The sequence below is a fragment of the Acipenser ruthenus genome, chromosome 13, assembly GCF_902713425.1.
Source record: "Acipenser ruthenus chromosome 13, fAciRut3.2 maternal haplotype, whole genome shotgun sequence".
NCBI classification, from domain to species: domain Eukaryota; kingdom Metazoa; phylum Chordata; class Actinopteri; order Acipenseriformes; family Acipenseridae; genus Acipenser; species Acipenser ruthenus.
This window is the reverse complement of record NC_081201.1, coordinates 37,268,070-37,288,081: the sequence shown is the minus strand read 5'-3', so window position 1 is coordinate 37,288,081 and position 20,012 is coordinate 37,268,070. Positions and strand designations below refer to the sequence as shown.

The following is a 20,012-nucleotide window of genomic DNA, read 5'->3' as shown; positions in this document are numbered from 1 at the left end:
ATATCAGTCTGTTCAGCCTGCTTAGCCGAGCCAGTACCTGCTAATTAGAACGTTTTCAGCCCAGCAGTGGCAGTTCCCTGTCTTGTTCATTAAGAAACAAGAATGTGCAGAAGACAGTAGTGAGGTTTTGTGTAATGGTACTTTATTTAAAAGGAAAAACATGTTTGTTATTTGATTAAGTTAATGCCATATGTTAACAACAATGTTGAAAGATTTTAATGAAATAATATTCTCAATTAAATGACATAGATCTTTTTGATGTACAAGCTAAAATGTGTCAGTCTATCCAATTTTGTAAGGGTAATTTGTTCTGCTCTTGTAAAGCTCAGTGTCCTATTTGAACCAACGCAGGGAAAGTCTTCATTCTCAGCCTCTCAACCTCTGCTCTGAGGATGGCAACCTCTTGGGCTTGGGTCCTTGCCAAGTCCACCAGCTTCCGTCTCTCAATGATGTCTTGGTATCGTTTTTCCGTGTTGATCGCTGTGTTATCTTCCACAGCTGTTTATAGAAGAAGAAAGCAGAAAAAGTTCAAAAGTTAAAATGCATTCTGAACACAAAAAAAATGTCAAGGATCTTATCACAAAATGGACCATATTCATGAAACTTAGGAAATGGCCATTTCAAATAATTGTTTGCAGATCACCAAGTCTGTTTTCAGCTGTTCTGGAGAGCGTTAGGAGTTCATTCTCATTTTTCAAAGGATCATTTTAGATTTTTGTGAATAGGGCCATACTGCACATGAAGAGTAATTAATAAACAGATAACTCACTATTTTTATAAATTTGCTGCAGGTTCTGGCTTATTCAAAAAGCATGGTTTACATTATACTCAGTGTAGTTAGACAGACTGTTAGTGTTATTTGTGTGTGTATATATATATATATATATATATAGTAGTCATAGAGATATCAAGTTCAGAGCTTTGATTCACTGCCTAGGACTTTCTTGCCTTACCAATGGCACCATAGACGTGTCTTTTTTCAGATACTGTCACTAGCAGTTCCTGCAGCTCCTTGTCCAAGCTGTCGTTCTCCTTGTCCTTATGGGTGATCTGTCTCTCCAGCCCCTTGATGATCCTTTTAGCATTTTTCACATTCTTTTTGTGGTTCTGTAGCATGACACATTTTTGGAGTGTTGTAAAACGAATATATAGTATTTACATGCAACACAGTTTTAGCAGATATTTCGACTCTAGCCAAGTTAGAATACAAATATATACTGAGCATCAAAATAAACTTATCACTATTATAACACATTTCTTTTTGGAAAAAAAATAAGGTATAAATGATGGACATTGATGAATTGTTTTTGGTTTCTTTTTAATCACTTGATCATTCATCCTTGACCATGACACGCTTGAGTGACTATGACTGAATCATATGCACTTAATCACCTAATTAGTGAGACAGTTGATTGGACACTGGCTATGGAGTGATTTCAGCTGTTGAATTGCAAGCTTGAATAAAAGCAATAAAGAAAATCGCAGAAAAACACCAATATGCCACGTCTGTCAAGAGAACAGCGCCTTTGTGCAATCGGTATGTTGGAGGCTGGACTAGGGCAGCGTACTGTGGCTCGCCGTCTTGGGTGCTCACAGCCAGCAATTTCAAACCTGGTGAGACAGTATAACCAGGCACACTCTGTCAATGACAGGCCACGGAAGACGTGTGGCTTCTAGGGCTCAGAGACCACTGAATAAGCAGATGCTTTTGATGCTCAGTATAGTTTAACTAAACACGCTTCCCTCAGCTCTACTTAACCTTTATGTTCAGATCTTTTAAATTTTATTTAACAAAGTGCTACTTCAGTATTTTAAACTCAATATAATCACCTTCTTTTGGGCAGCTAGTGTTTGCTCCAGAACAGACATCTGCTTGGCTGAACAGCTTTCATGGTCAGTCTCATTCAGATACTGAAAAAAATAACAGTATTTTCTCTTGCAATGTATAGATCTTGATCAGCCATATGACAACAGACACCACAGGAAAAGGCTTCCAGAGGCAAACTGAGTTACTGATTATATGACTTTACCACTTGCAGTTCTCTGGACACTTTCAGCATCTGGATATCCCGAGCCTTGTTGTTCAGATCCTCCATCTGCATTCTCATTCTCATGTGTTCCCATTCCTGCTGGATAATTCCCTTTCGGAAGTCTTTACTCTCCACCATGCTTGCTATCTTCTGCTCCCCTAATGTCTTAACAAGGAGATAAAACAATGTTAGGAGATGCATTTTCTTTGGGATAACCCCTATTGGAAATACAACATCGATGAATGGGATACCTTTTTGTTTAGAGAATAATATACAGTCTGTAACTGTTACTTTGCATACTTGATTTGCTTAAATCCACAAAGGGGAACACAGTGCTGTGTCAGATCTTCAGCATATGCCTGGGGGCCTGTTTTGTGTTGTACACCTCTTGTAGTCATTGTTAATGTTAACTGCATAGTTCTTTACGGCTGATATGCCCCTACCCTGATTGTTCCATTGAGATCCTCCACAGCACCCCTGTGAAGGAGGAGTGCATCGGAATAGTCTGCAATGAAGTTGCTGCCATCCACTTCCACACTTCCTTGCTTCAGCAAGAACTGAACAATGAGATCCAACTGAAACCGCATCTTCTCTTCACGAAGTCTGTGTTTAGAAGCACATGCACACACACATATATATATAGTTACATCAGTGAAGTAAAAACAATGCAATACAAAGCACTTTTATGACCTAGTAACACTGTATAATTAACCAGCATTACATTCTAAATGCTACAACTCGTCACTGTGGACATTATGATTAGTTTTAAGGGACAATGTAACACGTTCTTACCCATTGAGATCATCTATGATCTTTTCAATGTCACGTTTGTGCTTCTCATCTTCTTCGGTTCTCTTCTGCAGAAACGCTTGCATCTCAGCCAAAGTGAGAGCCTTCTGTTTCACCTAGGAAGAAAAAGCAACTTAATTTTGCAGAATGCAAGTCAAGCTACAGTATACTTGCACATCATTGTTAATGTGTTAAAATACATATTGATCTACTTTTTTGTCACTGGTACTTATGAGGTGGAATATTGTCCCGTTGAATACTGGTACTATGACATATCATATTTGAAAAACATTAATATATATATATATATATATATATATATATATATATATATATATATATATATATATATATATGCAAATTTAACCATGTTACACATTGGTTAAACTATTTTACAATCAAGCTTCAGATATGTACTGTATACCTCTCATATGTCACAATAATAGCTTGGTTCCAGGTAGAGAACAGTGTAAAATAGTTCTTCACGATGTTTTAAAACCCAGATTTATACCATTTGTTCACTCTCCACTTTGGTTCTTCTGGACAGACAGAACCGTTGCCAGATGGACGGATCCAGTCCCTCAGGCATGCTTTGTGGGTCATCCAGCTCACCCATGGCTTTCATTAATGGGAAGAGTGCGTCCCTGGTGGCTTGTACTGAGCCTGGCTGGTCTGCTGGTCCGACTGTGTCGATTTGTGTTCTCATCCTCTGTACCCTATGGAGCATCAAGGAATGGAAGGAACCTTTCTGTCATAATTAACTGTGATGATGGAAAAGGCCTGATTTGTTAATTAAACTTATTGTGACCATATTGTGAAAACTCATTAACAGCTGGTTTCACAGACCCCGATTAACTCTAACTGTTAATGTTAGTATTTTTAAATAGGTTTAACCAATGCTTGGTATTTCCCATCTAGGCAAATAATGATTTTCCTGATCATTACCACTATATACAGCATGTGCAATAGAATCTCTTAACAATGCCCAACAATTACTTATCGTTTACCTAAAATCTGGTTCCACAGATATACTTTCAGTAGATTGAGACATCATTGGGTTAATAAAAATCAGCATCCAAAGTTCTCTGACAGAACATACTTGGCCTTATTGTACACCATTGTTCACCACCATCTCTAATTGCATCCCATCGCACGAACTAACATGCCCCAGCTTTATTTCAATTTTATTAAACGGTGACTAATAATTAAATAAAACCAACTCCAATTTCTGAAAACCATGCAAAACATTATGTCTCATACCATGAATTGAGGCTATGACTGATATCTTCCGTTGGTCCGAAGAACCAAAGTCATGTATTTCCCACAGTCTTGCGTGCTATGTCAGAGTGGAAAGCTACCAGAGCAGCAAAACATCACCTTCTTCCTGGTATTCAATGTAATCTTACCTGGGTCTGCGCTTGTAAAGTTTGTACAGCTGGTCAACCATACTGGTCGGCACATCAAAAAACTCCTTTCTGAACCCTCGGTCAAGCAGCTAAGGGCAAAGGGGGGGGGGGGGGGTTAAGTCAGTAGTTCCCAAAATGCCATCTTTATTTCAGCTAAAAAAAAGGCTTCTAATGCAATGAATGCTGTTAATTAAATAGCCAACAGTAAAAGTACAATTGTACAGTACGTTTGACAGAAGAAAATGACAAACATAAAGAGGTTTTCTATAAATAGGTCAAGAATATATTATTTTAATGTTAGAAAGCTAATAGTTATTACTATGGCCATTGTTGCAAAATGCCTTATCAGTCTTACTTTGTCTTCAGCCACAATGTTATCGTAGGTCTCCCTGAAGGCGTCAACTTGCACTTTGCAGTTTTTTAATTCCTCTGCACTAGCATGCTGTTGAACAAATTTAAAAATGGATTAACAGTGAAATAAATAACAATGGTGGCTTGTTGCTTGCAAAAGCTGAAATGGAACACCCAATTGCTGCGTCTCCTAGTCACACGATTATATGACTGTCATGTGACTCCAACGACTGGGAAATCATTTGAAGAATTACATAGATTTAATAGCTTTTGTTTCTTGAAGTGAAAACATACTAGTTGTCATAAAAACATGAATATAAACAACGACAGTGTTAATCAACAGTGTTACATATTTATTTTTACCTTCATCTTCCTTGTCTTATCAAGAAGGTGATTGAGCTCTGTTTCCCTGTTAACCAACTCTTCTTCAATAACAATTGAGAATACCAGATTTGCAATTTTGAGCTCCTCCTAAAAACAGTAAAAGCAGTTCAGTTAATAATAACTCACAGTAAACTGAATGTTTTCCCCAGTCAGGGGTAGAGTATCTTTTCTGAATAATCACCCGATTATACCTGGTTTGTTTTTTTTAGGGATATTTTCTATTAGAGAATATCGACTTTTTGGAAAAAAGCACACCTTATAATTTCAAAAAAGAAAAGCAGAATTGTCCTTTGTTGCCCCTTTAACTAAATATGTTTATATTAGGGATAAAAAAAAAATGACACAGTGAACTGTGATTTTTATTTATTGGTATAATAAATCCTTGTGGAACATGCTGCAGGATATTTCCGTTCACCGATGTTCTGTAGATGACACAGTAGTGAGTAATAAACCTCAAATTCGGATTGATGTTGGTGGTTTACAATCTGGTAAAACAGCTGTGCAACCAAAAGTGGTGCCCAGCTGTGCAGCGCTCGTTTGATTTACTGTTAAAGTCTTTACCTGGTAGATCACCATTTCAGATTTCACTTTCCTCTCAAACAGTCTGCTCAGTGTTTCATCGAAGACCTGGGTCGAGTCCTTGATGGAGGTCTGCAGTTTCTTCATTTCTGCTTCCAATGTCTAAACAACACGGAGAAATCACAACGTTAACATTTTGTATAGAATTGGTGGAATGTATCTGCACTACACTACTGTATATAATATTTAATACACGTTTTCAATTGACTTTGATCTCTTACTGTACCTGACAAGAAAACTAAATGGATAGTTAAGGTTAAGAAAACCTTAACACTTAGTTGACAGTAGCCAGCACAATTTTACAGTTTTACAGCCTAACATACTGTAATTGGACATGTCTCAAATTGTATGGTGATCTTTGTCTATAAGACTCATTGAAATGGGTGTCCAAATATATTACTGTTTCTTTTCAGTACTACTGTGACCTTCAATACTTCGCTTCAGATTTCTTCACCGCTATACATGAAGTAAAACACATTTTCATATAGCGTAAAGCTATTGCCTGGTTTAGGGTGTGCTTTTATTATCTGCAATATTAGAAAATGTACTGCTCAGTGGACATATTTCTGTCAGCAGAAAACTATATCAGATTGTAACCAACTGCCCTGTAAATATGTAGGCAAGTTTAAACTTATTAAGTATTTAAATAGCTGATCTGATGAGACATGCTTGTTTAGGTTTAAAAAAAAAAACACATGACTACAGGCAAAATTGTCTGTCTTGAGTTATATATCTTTAAAAAAATGTTTAAGAAAAATGACTTGGCTATGTAGTGCCCACAGAGTATTATTTATTTTACCTTTCTGTATTTTTCTCGTTCCTCGTTCAATTCCTTCACTTTCTTTTCATATTCTTTAAACTGCTTCTTCTCATCTTCCAACCATTGTGCTTCAGGCTTGGACGTGAACTCTGGCTGTGGGATCTCCTAGAGAGTTAAGAAAGAAGACAAGAATCATTGTATCACCAAGATCTAATGCATTGTTCCATTTGTAAACATACAATTGCTAAGTTGATATAATCAACACATTTATAAACTAGCCAGGACCCTCTTTAAGCTGCTTGATTTATTGTTTTCTATAAATATGTATTTTCTTTGTGTTCTCCATATCAAAGGTTAATAGGTTTGAATTTCAGTACCATTGACTCATTAATGATTTCAGGCTTGAGATGCATTCGGTTGACTGCACACATGTCCAACAAAAGGGATTAGAAGGTAAGGTATGTCTAGATTGGGTTTGTCTTAGGTTTGGGGCCTGATTAGACCAGTTTTGAAAGAAGCTCCACCACCACTGACTTGTCCCCAAGGGCCAGTGATGAGTCAATTCACCGAAAATACATTTTTACACCTATATTGGGTTATTCTGAGGGAACAATATTGCAAAGATGGGCTATGTCTAACAACATTGTTGAGGTTTTACCAATGCCATAATCGTCTTACCATTTTTAGAATATCCTCTTTTTTCACCTCAAGGACTCCACCCATCATGTCATCAAGAGCTCGCTCTCTAGCGTTATCACCCTTTAGGAAAAAATACAAAATCAGATTCCTTTTCAGTACTAGATTATAGCTATATCAGCTAACTCATGTCATGCCCGGAAGATACCATATACACCGTATACACTACCATCCAAAATGTACTGGGAATGTCAATGCTAAAATCCGTTTTTTAGGAATTATTTGTAATTACCTTTGCAGCCAGCCTTCTTTGTTCCTCAATCTTGGCTAACTCTTCTGCTTTCCGCTTCTGTTCTGTAGTGAGATATTTTTCAACTTTGATCTGGAAACAGAATAATACTTTAAAAGGCACATGTAGACAGTGATCTAGAATTACAATATTTTAAATTACAGTATTTTATTTATGGTTCAGAATTACATTCTTTTTTATTTTAAGCTAAGCTGCGTGGTTTGTTACCTCTGAATCGTTCACAGTGAGAGCCCGCTCTGGCTTTTCATTATCACAGAGCTCTGGTTCCCAGAGCTTCTCCTTCAGATCCAGCTCTGTCATTATCTCCTGAAGCCTCTGGTTCTTGTCCTTCACCCGATTGATCTCCTGTTCCTTCTGCTTGAAAACAGACTCAAACTCCTTGTTGAAAGCTAATTTAACGCTGTGAATTACATCCTGAAAGAAAGGAATGTGTTGGATGTTTTAACCCCTTCCTAATTGTACTAGCCACCCCTAGTAGCAACACCTGACCTGTCCTAAGAGGCAGAATTGATGCAGATGCAGTTTCACTAATAGCCCTATGCTGGGTCCTGGTTTTCCAGTAGTCATACAACCAAATATTCACATGCTGTGTGCTTGCTGGAAAACTTTGCAGGATATCTCATGATCCAATATCCCTTTTAAGTTGACATCCACAGCCAGGACAATTCTCACCGCATAATGTATCATATGTGATGAAAGCCATTGTTTAAGCTTGAGGCTCTACAGTGTTTTCTCTACTAACCATCCATATATGAGTGTTTGCTCTTACCTGTAGCAGAATGATCTGGTTGATTTTCTCCTCTTTGGTGTGCAGGCTGAATTGGCTGTACAGATAAGGGTTACAGCCATCGTACTGGGCGCTCAGACTGCCTGTTAGAGCCGGGTTCTCCAACTCATTTGCTCCCTCCTCCTCTATCTCCTCTTCATCCTTGTCAGACTGCGCCTTTGTCTGGAACTCAGTTATCTCCTTCCGAATCTAAAGAACAGCAAAGTACCATACTGCATAGGGTTGGTGGAACAAAATGTTAATCCTCAGCTTTGTTGTTTTGAAATCTTTGAAGCTGGGCAGAGCTGAAGAGCTTCAGGGCAGTTCAAAACTGTGACTGTGTTCCATCGTGCTAAATCGTGCTAATTTTGAATACAGTCTGAACCAAGGTTTAGTCTGGGTTAGAATTATGTTCCTCTGCATTCGGCATCTGCCCTGGCTATTACTATAGACCAGTATAGACCAATGCACTAAAAACAGTTTATTGTTAAAACAACTACAACAAAAAAAAGACTGGCCTTACAAGGAAGTTAACAGAAAGCAACAAGTTCATGTTACAATAAAAGACATAACCTTCCAAAGAGATATCATTTACCTGTAGGTCAGCCATTTCGATCTTCCTCAGGCGGCTGATTCGTACCAGCTCCTCAGTCTCCTTCTGAGTTCGCTCCTTCATTGGATAGTTCTTCACTTCATATTCTGAGCAGAATGCCTGAAAACGATTCCGAATGGAGTTTTATACATCAGCAGGACTGATTTTCACAGGACTGATTGTCACAGTGACCAGTAGCACCAAGCACATAAACTAATCCTAGACCTACTGTATAGTACAGACCATTTGCTATCCTCCACCTGAATCTGTCCAGGGTGAATATAAGTGACATGGGGAGAATGTTATCAAAGACATGTTTATCAAAACATGCCTACAATTCCAGCAAACACTATTGTACAGTTATGTTGACCTGGCTAAAGCTCGAACTGCCTTACCTTAATCGCTCGACCTTTGACCTCCATAGAGTCCCAGCATTCCTTTTTGAGGACATCACGCAGGTAGCACTTGGCCAGGTTCTCCAGCTCAATCTCATTGCAGATCTTTCGATAAAAGGAGAAAAAAAAATGGTTTTCCAAAGACTATTGAAGGTCAGAGCAAGAACGGATACCAAGGCTAGTTCATCATCCTCAAATTTAAGAAGAACATCTAACAAAGTGTTATTCAGAGATGAGATATTTCTTACCCTGGCAACTTCCTGTTCCCCCTCAACTTGTAACCTATTCTGCTCTTCCACGTCCAGGTTAAACTCCTGCTGTTCAAGTTTCTCAATCTCGGGCAAGGATTCATTCTCACGCATCATAGCCTGGATCTGCAAGGGGATTGCATGAAGTTAAAGTACTCTAAAAACCCAGTCTGTTACCAAAGTGTGGGTTTAAACCAGAAGTGTGTAGACAGTAGTTACAAAACACAAACTGGAGCTATTGAAAAAAAAAATTAAAATCATTCTACGTTACAATCGTTTTTAACAGAAAACAAAACGGCATTGAGAATTGCATCATAAATAAACATTTAAAAGGGGTAAAATCATTTATAGGGGTTTTGTCATCATCTGATTGGTTACACCAGATAAACTATGTTTTATCGCTCACTTATAAAAGGTAGGTTTTGGTTCATAAAAACAGTAAGGTACACTTGGCAGGTCCTTCAAAGTGAGTTAATGAAGACCATTAAAGAACCAGTACCTTTTAACCATTACATAAACGCTGAAATTCACCAGTTAGGTATTTGTGTGTTAATGTTTCCTTTAGTGTTGCATTTAGCCCGTGATGCTTACTGCCCTCCGAAGCTCTTTAATGCCTTTCCTCAGGCTTTTCTTTGTATCTGTGAACTCCAGGCTCTCCTCTTTGATTGCCTGTAAAATATAATTACAACAAACAAACATCAGTGAAAAAGAAACACTTGACAAGACAAGCATGTGAAGGGAATTTCCCAATAGATTTTGAGTCGTCTCTTATTTTGTGTATTGTAATTATTACAATTATCCTCCACAATTATTTCCTGAGGTAATCCTAAGGATTCTTTCCCTTTTTAATGTTTTGTATTACGAGCCAACTTTTTTTTTTCTCTTATGAACTGATGTGAGAACTAGCTCTCTGCTATGTAATGCCATTGCAGTAAATCCATTCTTAAGCTGACACTTTCAGTATAAAAACCCATTCTAGTTATAATTAAAGCTAATTTCTAGAAATTACAAATTAAACAGGTTATACCCGACTGGTGCAACAAAGCGAGAGAACACTTTCAGACATTTCACTGAAAAAGCAAGTCATTATGGCCATCACGGACTTCAAAAGAAGTACACAAGCAGGATATCATTCAAACCCAACAAGTAGCTTTGAATAGGGTAGGTGCAAAGGGCTAATGCATTTGGGTGAGATAGACAGTACCATGTCTTCAATTGCTTTCATCCTGTAATGTGACATTACTTTATATATGTTTTTGTGAATGCAAGTGTGACACCTCTGACAACTCCATTATATCCAGCAGAGGGCAATAAATAATAAGCTTTACCTCATCCAGCTTCTCATCGAGCCAAATGGCATCCACAGGGCTGACTAAAGGGAGGATGGTGTAACTGAGGTCCTCAGTCACCTCCACATTCTTCTTCTGACTGGCCTTCTAAATGCAAAAATAAGGTAATGAATTCACATGAGCACTGCTAGAGATGCGACTGCACTGCAGCCTAGTTTGCTAAGGCAAAGTTAATGAGACAGTGCATCCTTATTGTAGCGGCTTCACTAGAATGCTGGTATATGGATGCCCAAATTAATTCAAGTAACCAAACCTGTGCCTCTTTCTCCACCGCAGATGAAGGTGGTGTGTCTTTAGCTGATTTCCACTCAGGCATTTCCATGAGGCTCACGTTTGCCAGCATCACAGAGGTCTCCAGTTGCGACGTGACACTCTGGCCATATTCAATGGCAACATTCATTTTGCCAGCTGTATCGACTCTTTGAACATTATAAAAGACAGAAATAACAGCTTTTATTAACTATTTGTATACTTTTTTTTCATGTCACTTTCCAATTTCCGATTCCAATTCTGAGTCAGAATTGAGTAGAAGCCTACCTCCTGCACAATAATGGCATATGTCTGCAAAATCCCTGTACAAATAGAATATATTTACTAGACCAACATATTAATAAATATATATTTGCATACAGCATGTATGTAATAGATGTATGATTATATATATATATAATGAATACCTCCATTTAACACAGACAAGGGCACCATCACTGAAGCCAGTGGTCAACATGGCCTGACTGTCCACTGAGAAGGACATTGATCGAACCCCATCAGTCCTGTACGAGTGGCACTGCACCTGGACATAACTCCCCTGTGTCCAAAAAGTAGGAAATTGTTACATTAAAGAAACGCCATTAAATCATGTCAAATAACGTGACCCATTTATTTCTTTGGTATCACTAGTGGGTTCCGGAATGGGTGGGGTTATTCTTGGGGAAGGTTTTGTGTTACATGAAATAATTATGCAGTATATTATAATATGTATTATGTATTAGTATTATTTTTTTAGACAAAATAAAAGTATGGTAAAAGAAAGAAAATCAAGTTCAATTATTAAATTGCCTAAAATACTTATTTAGCTGTTCTAATGTGTTCTTTACTTGACTTAGGGCTTGACTTGTTATTTACCCCAGCAGAGTAGAGGCTGATTAAATCTGCCCCTTGTCTTATTCAGGTAGTACTTACTAAACTGGAAATATCTCGAATGCGGAGCAGCCCATCCTTGCTGACTGAGGCCAACCACTGCTGATGGGGAGACAAAATAAGGGACGCTGGACCAAGCTGATGACCTTCAACTTCCTTTTCTGGGTTCACATGTGAGACTCCCTTCATGTCCCCCTGACCACCGGAATAATAAGGAGATTGCGCATGAGGAATATAGGATAACCTCGTCATTTCAGTACACCCTATTCATGCAGCAATGTTGAAAGCATTAACATGTATGCAACGGATGATTGGTTTTATTTTATTTTTTGGGGGGGGTTGGGGGCGGCAGTGAAATCAGCATTAATCTAGGAAGCATGCATGTACAGAAAAAATACAAAGCAGCAATTTTATGCAACTACTTTATAGATACCTCAGCTAGCATGAACTTCTGGATGGACTTGGACCTGTTGCAGTAGCCGTAGACCCTATTGTTTGTTCCCAGGACCGCTGAAGAGAGCGGCTGTGCTACTTCAAACAGGCGTTTCTGCAGGATGTCACCAATCAAGACCCCACGGTTGTTTGTGTGACTTCCTAGAGTTCCTACAGGGGACAGGGGTCAGTTTGAACAGGGCAATGTGTTGAACTGGAAATCAGTGCTCACTGCTGGAAACGTGTCCCTGTACCTGTAAATAGCTGGTGTGGCAGTGTGAACATCTCCAGTCGGGTCCCTTCCTTAATGTTTGCTGCTTCCTCCAGAGTAACTAGAGCCAGGACCTTCACGTGTCTGTTATCCTTGTTGAAGACAGTGGAGAGGCCCAACACAAAACCTACTGCCACTGAAACAGAACAGTTTTATCAATACAGGATAATCCAAGTTTAAATGCAATGAAGCACCTTGACAGATATTTAGTTATTAACTACAAAAAAAGTAACTAAATGGATGAACTTGTATAATGATCACCATTTCATTTGGTCTTTTCCTTTATTTGGAGAGTTTTATAAGTGAGCGTTACTAAAGTTACCTGTGTATCCAAAGACTGCAAACATTTTGGATGGCCTGGCATCTAGAATAAATATGTGTTTATCTGGAGCTCCAGTGAGCAGATACTGTCCTCCTTGATCAAAGCTGTAAGAAAACAGAGCAATAACAAAAATAATGAGAATAATAATTCTATAGACAGCAGTTGCATTGAGTCCATTTCCATGGGCTGTTGATTCTATAAAATAATTAACAGTTAAATATTGCCCCAATGGAATGTTTGCGCCAACCTAATTTACAGGTCCCTATGTGCACCTAATGTCCTTCATACTTACTGCAGCTGTTCCAGTGGTGCATGGTAAAGGTGAACCCTGTGAACTACACGTGGCTGTTCCACCTTCGTCAGATCAATGAAGTAGACATGTCCAGAGGCCGTCCCCACAGCACTGTAGCGAGCACTGGGGCAGCATGCCAGACATGTTGCCTTCAGTCAATGAAAACAAAATAAATGAATTAGAAGAAGAGAAAACCACAGCTCTCTGGTATAAACAGAGAAAGTAAATGAATGTGTTGATTGATTGAGTGATTGGTTGATGCCTGGTGACAGCGACTGTATTAAAAGGATTACACTGCTACATTTGCACCATGTGTTACATCCACTATCCACATTCAGCATACGCATTACACAGCAAAAAAGTGTCTAGTGCATCAGTATCAAATGACATGCAAGGGGATTAATCAGTTACAGGACAACAGCATCAGGTGTGGAAACACTATCTGCAATGAAAACATTTACATGGAAAACAAAATGCTTGCAAGCTTTCCCTTTGTCCTGTGACTTACTGATCACTCCATATATTAGTTTAACATGTACAGTATCATGGTGCACTCAGGGTGAAATAGAAATGTTCTGTTATCTTGCTGTTTCACGGTAAACATTTTACAATGAATACATTAAATATTACTCTAATAATTCACTTAATAGCATTTTCCCTTTTTTGCTTCCCTGAATACTAAAATTATTTGTACCAAATGGCTTCACTCCTCATATGATACAGTAGATGCAGAGGTGCACGACATGCAATAATTAATATTAGCTGAACCAGTAAATTATCAATGGCGTCTAAATAATGTACCTATCCAATTTAACAAAAAAACCTAATTGGTATGTTTATGTTGCTGCATGCGGTATGAATGAGTTATTTCATAAAGCTCAGCCTCAGCCCTGACAGTTTTTCTAACAGATTATTTTTAATAAATCTCTGAGCTATCAAACATGCTCAAACACGTAGGAATACAAATAAGGTGTGTTTTCTTTATACTTTGACCCCTAAAGATCTGTCCTTGTAGCTTGATTTAAGAAACGTTTCTTTGAGTACTACCTCTATGTATGCAAGGGGTGGTGTTGGCCAGTAGCTCCTGAAGCTAAACTGATGTGATGAATAGCAATATAATGAGTACCTACTGTATATTGAGTAGAAGGATATATAGAGCGAGACATGAATACAATTTTCTAAACACAGGACTATTCCCAGTGGATTATCACTGTATTGGATTGGTTAAAATCATTATGTTTAAATTCCTTAAGGCCATGTCAACAGAACATTGTACATGTACTAGGGCCCTTCATTAATTCACATTCCTCAATATTATTGCTTTAAGTTGTAGACTAATGCTATTACTCCTTTCCCTGACTAATACTAATGTGTTACCTGCACTTTAAGAGATAAGGCGCTGGTGCAGTCCCCGTCTTCTAATGACCAAACCTGAACTTCTCCAGATTCTCTCACTGACTGCAATTGAGAGTTGAAGAGTTGAATCAGTGAAAAAGCAGCACGTTTAAATATTGAAAATATGTGATAAAACAAAATAAGAACAAAAGAAACAGCTTTTTTTATGCCACATTTACAGTATTTTTGTGGAAGCTGCATGTTTTATTGGCATAGTAGTGGTTTAATGTATTTGTGTCATTGGTATTATTATAATTTACTAGTATTACTACTGGATTTTAGACTGCATACAAACATAAGATAACAAAGTAGTTCTAGATTACCACACAATACTGATTGCCTGGAGATAGAGGAGCTGCTGCCACGAAGTTCCCACTACAGACATCTAGAATTCTCGACACTTCCCCAGGCTGGCCTGGGCTGTACCTGTAAATAGCTCCCTGTGAATACAATTGAAGAAAGACATTTATACTAAAAGTTGTTGTATGTGTGTTTTTTTTTTTTTTTGTTTTTTTTTATCAGGGAGATACAATCCATTTATATTACTGCATGGTGGAAGCACAATTAAAAAAAAAATTAAAAATGACATACTGGACAAAAAATAAATCAATTCTACTGCTGTACTATAATTCTAGGCTCTCCAGTAGGTGTCACTGTTTGGCGTTTGAGTGTGAAGGGTTCTAGGCTGTAGAAAGGAATACAATATGACCTCATCACAATGTCATCAAAATGAAACGGGAAGAAACATAGATTATGGAAACCTAATATAAAGATATGAGTAATTGAAACCTTATGGCTAGCCAGGACCAGGGACTCGAAGTCAGGTGAGAATCCAATGTTTCTGATTGGTTCTTCCAATGCGCAGCAAATATCCACCTCTACGTTCATCCCCTTGATGTGAATGCAGCGCAGAATGCCATCCTGTTAAATGGGGGAAAATAGTGTCATATTCCAGTGGCTACATAACCATAACCTGGAACTACTATGTAATAATTGGGGCTCTATGTGAAAAATTTCAAGAAACACTAAAGAGTTTTTTTTTTTTTTTTCTGCACTGGATATAAATGAAGATGAATAGTGATAGATCTAAAAACTGTACGGAACAGCTAATTTGGGGTAAGACTTTGCCAGCCCTGAATAACATGGGGGGGAAAAAGTGATCACTTTTCACAAAGATGTTTTCCAAATGATAAGACACATGCTTACAATCCCTGCTGCATAGAGTCCATCCTTGTGCAGGGCCAGACTGTCCAGGATTCCCTGTTGCAGGACATGGGGGCTATCTAATTCATAGAAAAAAACAACATTTAAATACCCTGGTAGAATGAGCATGGAATTCTGTATTCCTGAAATGTGAAGCTGAAAAACCTGATGAGATTCTGCTGGTATCATAATGTAAACACATCAAAAAACGATTTCCCTACCTCCAGGAGAATACTTCTCACACAGGTTATGAAGCACAGTCACTTTCCCTGTCTCAGGGCTCACAAGCATCAGGTGGCCTTCCTCACAGCCCACATAAAGGTCAGTGGTTGAGGTCCAACAGAACGAGGTGGGGTGAAGCTGCTTTTTCACAGCTTCTTTTGGCTTTTGGAAGAAAACAAATATTTTCTAAAAGAGTATCATGGCTGGTTTACACATTTTAAGAAAACATCTAAAACCTTATTCTTTGTTACAGTGCAAACTCTTTAGCTGTATCATGTCATTCTACTAAGCAATGAAGTTTCCGTTTCGAGCACATGGCCAGCAGTGTGTGTATACAGCAAAACCAATTAGGATGCGAAAAATAGTCCGAAAAACAATCCTCTCTCAGACACAAATGGATATTCTGGTAATAATATACCACAAACCCAGAGGCAGAGTTAAAGGCAAAAGCAAAGATCCATCAGAATATTCTGCAATCCCTAACATTTATAAATCTACATAAAGCATGGAAAATACCACAAATGTTTCTGCCATCTCTCCCACGAGCCCTGACATAGCTGAGATTGGCATTGGAGGTCCATAGTAAGAAAGATTGCTGCCCAGGTGACTGGTGGAAACATCTTCTGTCTGTGGAACAGCAGGTTCTAAAGCTGGCATGCTGATCACGCTGTGGAATATCAAACAATACATTAAATATTCCACCTTAAATTGCAAGGCTTTTAGTACAGTTGGTATGGCAGGTTAACTTCTCCAGATGGTTACACAATGGCTCAAGCTAGTTTTTCTTTTTTTAACTCAAATGCACATCAGTATTTATTATTATTATTATTATTATTATTATTATTATTATTATTATTATTATTAAGAACCAAGTAAGTGACTTAACCTGATTCATGTGGTTCACCCATATCAATACATACACACACACACACACATATTACTCACATGGGTTTCATACAATGAAGAGTGTCACTTCTCTCAATGTTCCAAACTTTAAGAGATCTCTCACTGGTCATGCACAATTGATGCCAGTTCATGGGGTTAAACATCAATCTCGTGACCTCTACTCCTGGTTGGGCTTGACTGCAGAGAGGGACCCCATCTTGCCAGTTCCTGCAGAAGCACAGAATAAAATAGTACTGAAAAGAACCAGTGATGGGAATCAAATTTTTTTTAATTAAAGCTATAGTAATTCACACAGTAATTTAATTAACCTTTATTTATTTTTTTCATACTACCAAATGTTTTACATTTTCACCTTAAACATTATAATAGTTCAAACATTACTGGAAATCATTGTGTAAATATTGGAATGTACCAGTTGAGTACTTCAGCTGGAATTGGTTCCAAGTTGAAAGTACATAAATTATATTTATGAAATATGGGAGCTAAATGTTATTATTGATTAAATTGTCTCTATTCCAGCACCATTTAAGCAAAAGCTACTTTTCTTGTTATACGTACGACAGCACACTCTTTTGGAGAAATGAAGAACTACATATTATTTAATATCTCTTAACTGTGGTGGCTTGATCACTGAAAACAAGGACTTTTAAAAGATGATTACAGATGATCAAAAGAGCATATCATAGAAATTAAAATAGCCTACCATATAGTTAGGGTGTAGTCCGGAACTGAGGAGTAACTGGCTAAATATGGGCCAGAATTGCTAAAAGCCAGTGTTGTATATTCCAACTGGGCTTTTCCTAAATGAAAAAAAGCTCTGCCATTAGAGATGTGAATGTAAGCACCAACATTCATTAAAAACATTTCAAAATAATAACTGCGTGTATACAAGATGAAAGGTTTTAAAACAGATGCCCCTACTCATATACCACAGACCCCAATTTTGCAAAACAGTAAAACTTAAAAAAAAAACAGAATAAAGCAGAAGTGTACCTTTGAGCTCACTCTGCTTTTCAAACTGAGGGAAAGTGTACACATAGATGGAGGGGTTAAGTCTCTGCTCTGAGAAGGCCACCATCCTGGTGCACGCATTCACTGTAAAGGCACCAATGCTCCCTCCTGGGCTCTGAAGCACACGCTGCTTCTTTGTTTCCAAGTCTATGAAAATGACATGATTCCCACAAGGGTAGCACACTGTACTGCTGTCAGCGAATGCCACACGCTGGCGGGTAAAACCCTGCACCCATCTGAAAGAAAAACAAATAATACTAGAATATTGCTTTCAGGAATTTGAATGAATTTTCATGAGGCGTCAGTAAAAAAAAAAGTGCACCCAGGCTATCAATTGAGAAAAAAGAAAACAAACAACAAAAAAAAAAGCAGTTGGGATTTCAAAAAGGGTTACATTTATACTGGATCTCGGCCCATTCGTTTCTGGATATTGTGTACTTCATACCTGTAGAATATAGACCTACACTAACCCACTTACAGCAATGAGACAGCAGAGCAACTTGTTTGACGGAAGTGTCATTTCTGATATTGCTTGGACAATTAGATATGCTTTGCCCAGGTAGTTTGCAGCAGAATTCTGTCAGTACTGTAGTTTATGCAAGACCATACATACCAAAGTGAACATGAACTTCAGCAGTGCTCCCGGGTAAACACTTTACTAGACACGTTGCACTCAGCTGAAACCACTGAGCTTCAGCGTTTCGAAACATTACACTTTTTACTGTCGGTGTCAACCACTAACCTGACGCAGCGTGGTGGTGTTCATGCCATGTAATCACACATCAGTCTCATGGGTTTGCTTTATGCTGGTCGACACTGTAAAAGCCCCTAAATGTCGGCTGTCGATTGATTTTGTCAACGTTTTTAAATGGATATGTTTTTATTTGTTTGTTTTTTTCGACCAGTAACAGTAACAAACTGATAATATGTATTCCAGTTGCAAATCTTTTTTTCTGATAAACAACAAGCCAGCAGCTGCAACGATTTTCAGCGTCCTGGTTCTTTAAAAAATAAATAAATAAATAAAAACCATAACCTCACCTGACTTCCAAGGAACCGATACTTTTCATTGTATCAATAAATATTTAAACCGAATAACTATTTCCGAGAAGTGTGCTCGTACTGTACCGGTATGTATTTTTTCACGAACAGTTTACATCCGTTGCCAAGACACCAAAACACCAAAACATTCCTCCCACTGGTTGCTCAGATTGCACCGCCCTCCAAAAAAGGGTTTATCTGATTGGCTGATCGTGTGTAACACTGCATACGTCACATTTAGTTTGTAAAATAATTTCTGTTGGAATATTCCTGGTGACCAAAACCGACCACTTTAAAAACAGTTTTATAACTTGGGTTTGTGTCAAACCAAGTTGACATCGATTTCACCTTTTCTTTGTAAAGCAAGCAGTGTGGAAGATTATCGTGCGGGGAGCGGTCATCTGCTTGAGTGGTATTAGATTAAACGTGCAATACAAATCACGCTGTAAATTGTAATCTGAATCACTTGTGTATTTTTACATTGTGAAGATGGCTGCATCTGCAAAGTGTCTTGGCAAAAGTAAATTGAGTTTGTACGACGTTTTTTTTTTTGTTTTTTTTCAAATGCAATGTATTGAATAACTGGTTTTGAGTATATAATTAAATATCTATACAGCTACGTAAAATATATTATTTTAAAAAGTAATAATTGCGCCCGCCCAAACATGCACAGATTAGGGGGTTTATTATAGTGACTCTTGCTAAAATACCCCTTTAAAGATGTGCTGTACTTCAGTTAAAATACAAATAGCTCAGAAGAACGCTAATCTAAAAACCCAGGGGGGGGGGGGGTTCAATTGCATTCGCTACTTCGTATTTACTTCTGTTCGTTCCATTAAATAAAACAGCATGACATTCAAGTTTAAGTACAAATAATAAACAGAACAGTCCTCGGATGTAAGGATCAGTTGCTCTCCACTGATGAACTTGTGAGAGCAGATTTGGGGATCTGTTTAACGGGTGCAAATCGTTTTGAAAATTGCTGCTAAAATGTTATGAAACTAAGTTTAGGACCCGAAAGCCTACTGGCGACACATTTGCACCTCCTGATCTAAACAGTGAGAGATCGAAATACCGCCGCCGTATCAAGATTAAATAAGTACCAAACCTGTAAATTAACCCGCACTGTTTTAAGATGTTGGATTTTACAATGTTCCCGTGGCTGTAACTAGCTAGAAGGAC

The 20,012-nt window shown here is 38.1% G+C and overlaps 1 protein-coding gene across 3 annotated transcripts; it reads right to left on the bottom strand.

The window, feature by feature from the left end:
* On the bottom strand, nucleotides 1–18,991 carry LOC117417791 (cilia- and flagella-associated protein 43). 3 transcript variants are annotated; one of them, XM_058985274.1, is made up of 38 exons: nucleotides 18,831–18,991; nucleotides 17,772–18,025; nucleotides 17,482–17,578; nucleotides 16,818–16,985; nucleotides 16,389–16,539; nucleotides 15,872–16,034; nucleotides 15,654–15,730; nucleotides 15,237–15,368; nucleotides 14,771–14,887; nucleotides 14,430–14,510; nucleotides 13,053–13,201; nucleotides 12,761–12,864; nucleotides 12,422–12,574; nucleotides 12,169–12,338; nucleotides 11,778–11,930; nucleotides 11,273–11,403; nucleotides 10,849–11,014; nucleotides 10,575–10,682; nucleotides 9,838–9,915; nucleotides 9,247–9,372; nucleotides 8,999–9,103; nucleotides 8,607–8,723; nucleotides 8,015–8,221; nucleotides 7,453–7,599; nucleotides 7,228–7,317; nucleotides 6,978–7,058; nucleotides 6,339–6,464; nucleotides 5,522–5,641; nucleotides 4,940–5,047; nucleotides 4,581–4,667; nucleotides 4,226–4,314; nucleotides 3,331–3,535; nucleotides 2,823–2,935; nucleotides 2,474–2,633; nucleotides 2,031–2,195; nucleotides 1,831–1,911; nucleotides 954–1,107; nucleotides 1–498 (listed from the first exon to the last, which is right to left on the bottom strand). In XM_058985274.1, the coding sequence occupies exons 1-38, from the start codon at nucleotides 18,857–18,859 to the stop codon at nucleotides 326–328; spliced, it is 4,935 nt and encodes a 1,644-aa protein (XP_058841257.1). In that variant the 5' UTR covers nucleotides 18,860–18,991; the 3' UTR covers nucleotides 1–325. The 3 variants fall into 3 exon arrangements, with proteins under 3 accessions (XP_058841257.1, XP_058841256.1, XP_033885994.1); XM_058985273.1 differs by having other exon boundaries at nucleotides 7,453–7,659; nucleotides 12,169–12,329; XM_034030103.3 differs by having other exon boundaries at nucleotides 2–498; nucleotides 7,453–7,659.
* Nucleotides 18,992–20,012: the final 1,021 nt, after the last annotated feature.

Coding starts and splice junctions, on each gene's coding strand:
- LOC117417791 (XM_034030103.3), bottom strand. CDS start 18,859: ATGAAAAGTATCGGTTCCTTGGAAGTCAG. Junction 16,986..17,481: donor GACTACACCCTAACTATATG/GTAGGCTATTTT, acceptor GTGCTTCTGCAG/GAACTGGCAAGATGGGGTCC. Junction 7,059..7,227: donor AAAGAAGGCTGGCTGCAAAG/GTAATTACAAAT, acceptor TTTTTCCTAAAG/GGTGATAACGCTAGAGAGCG.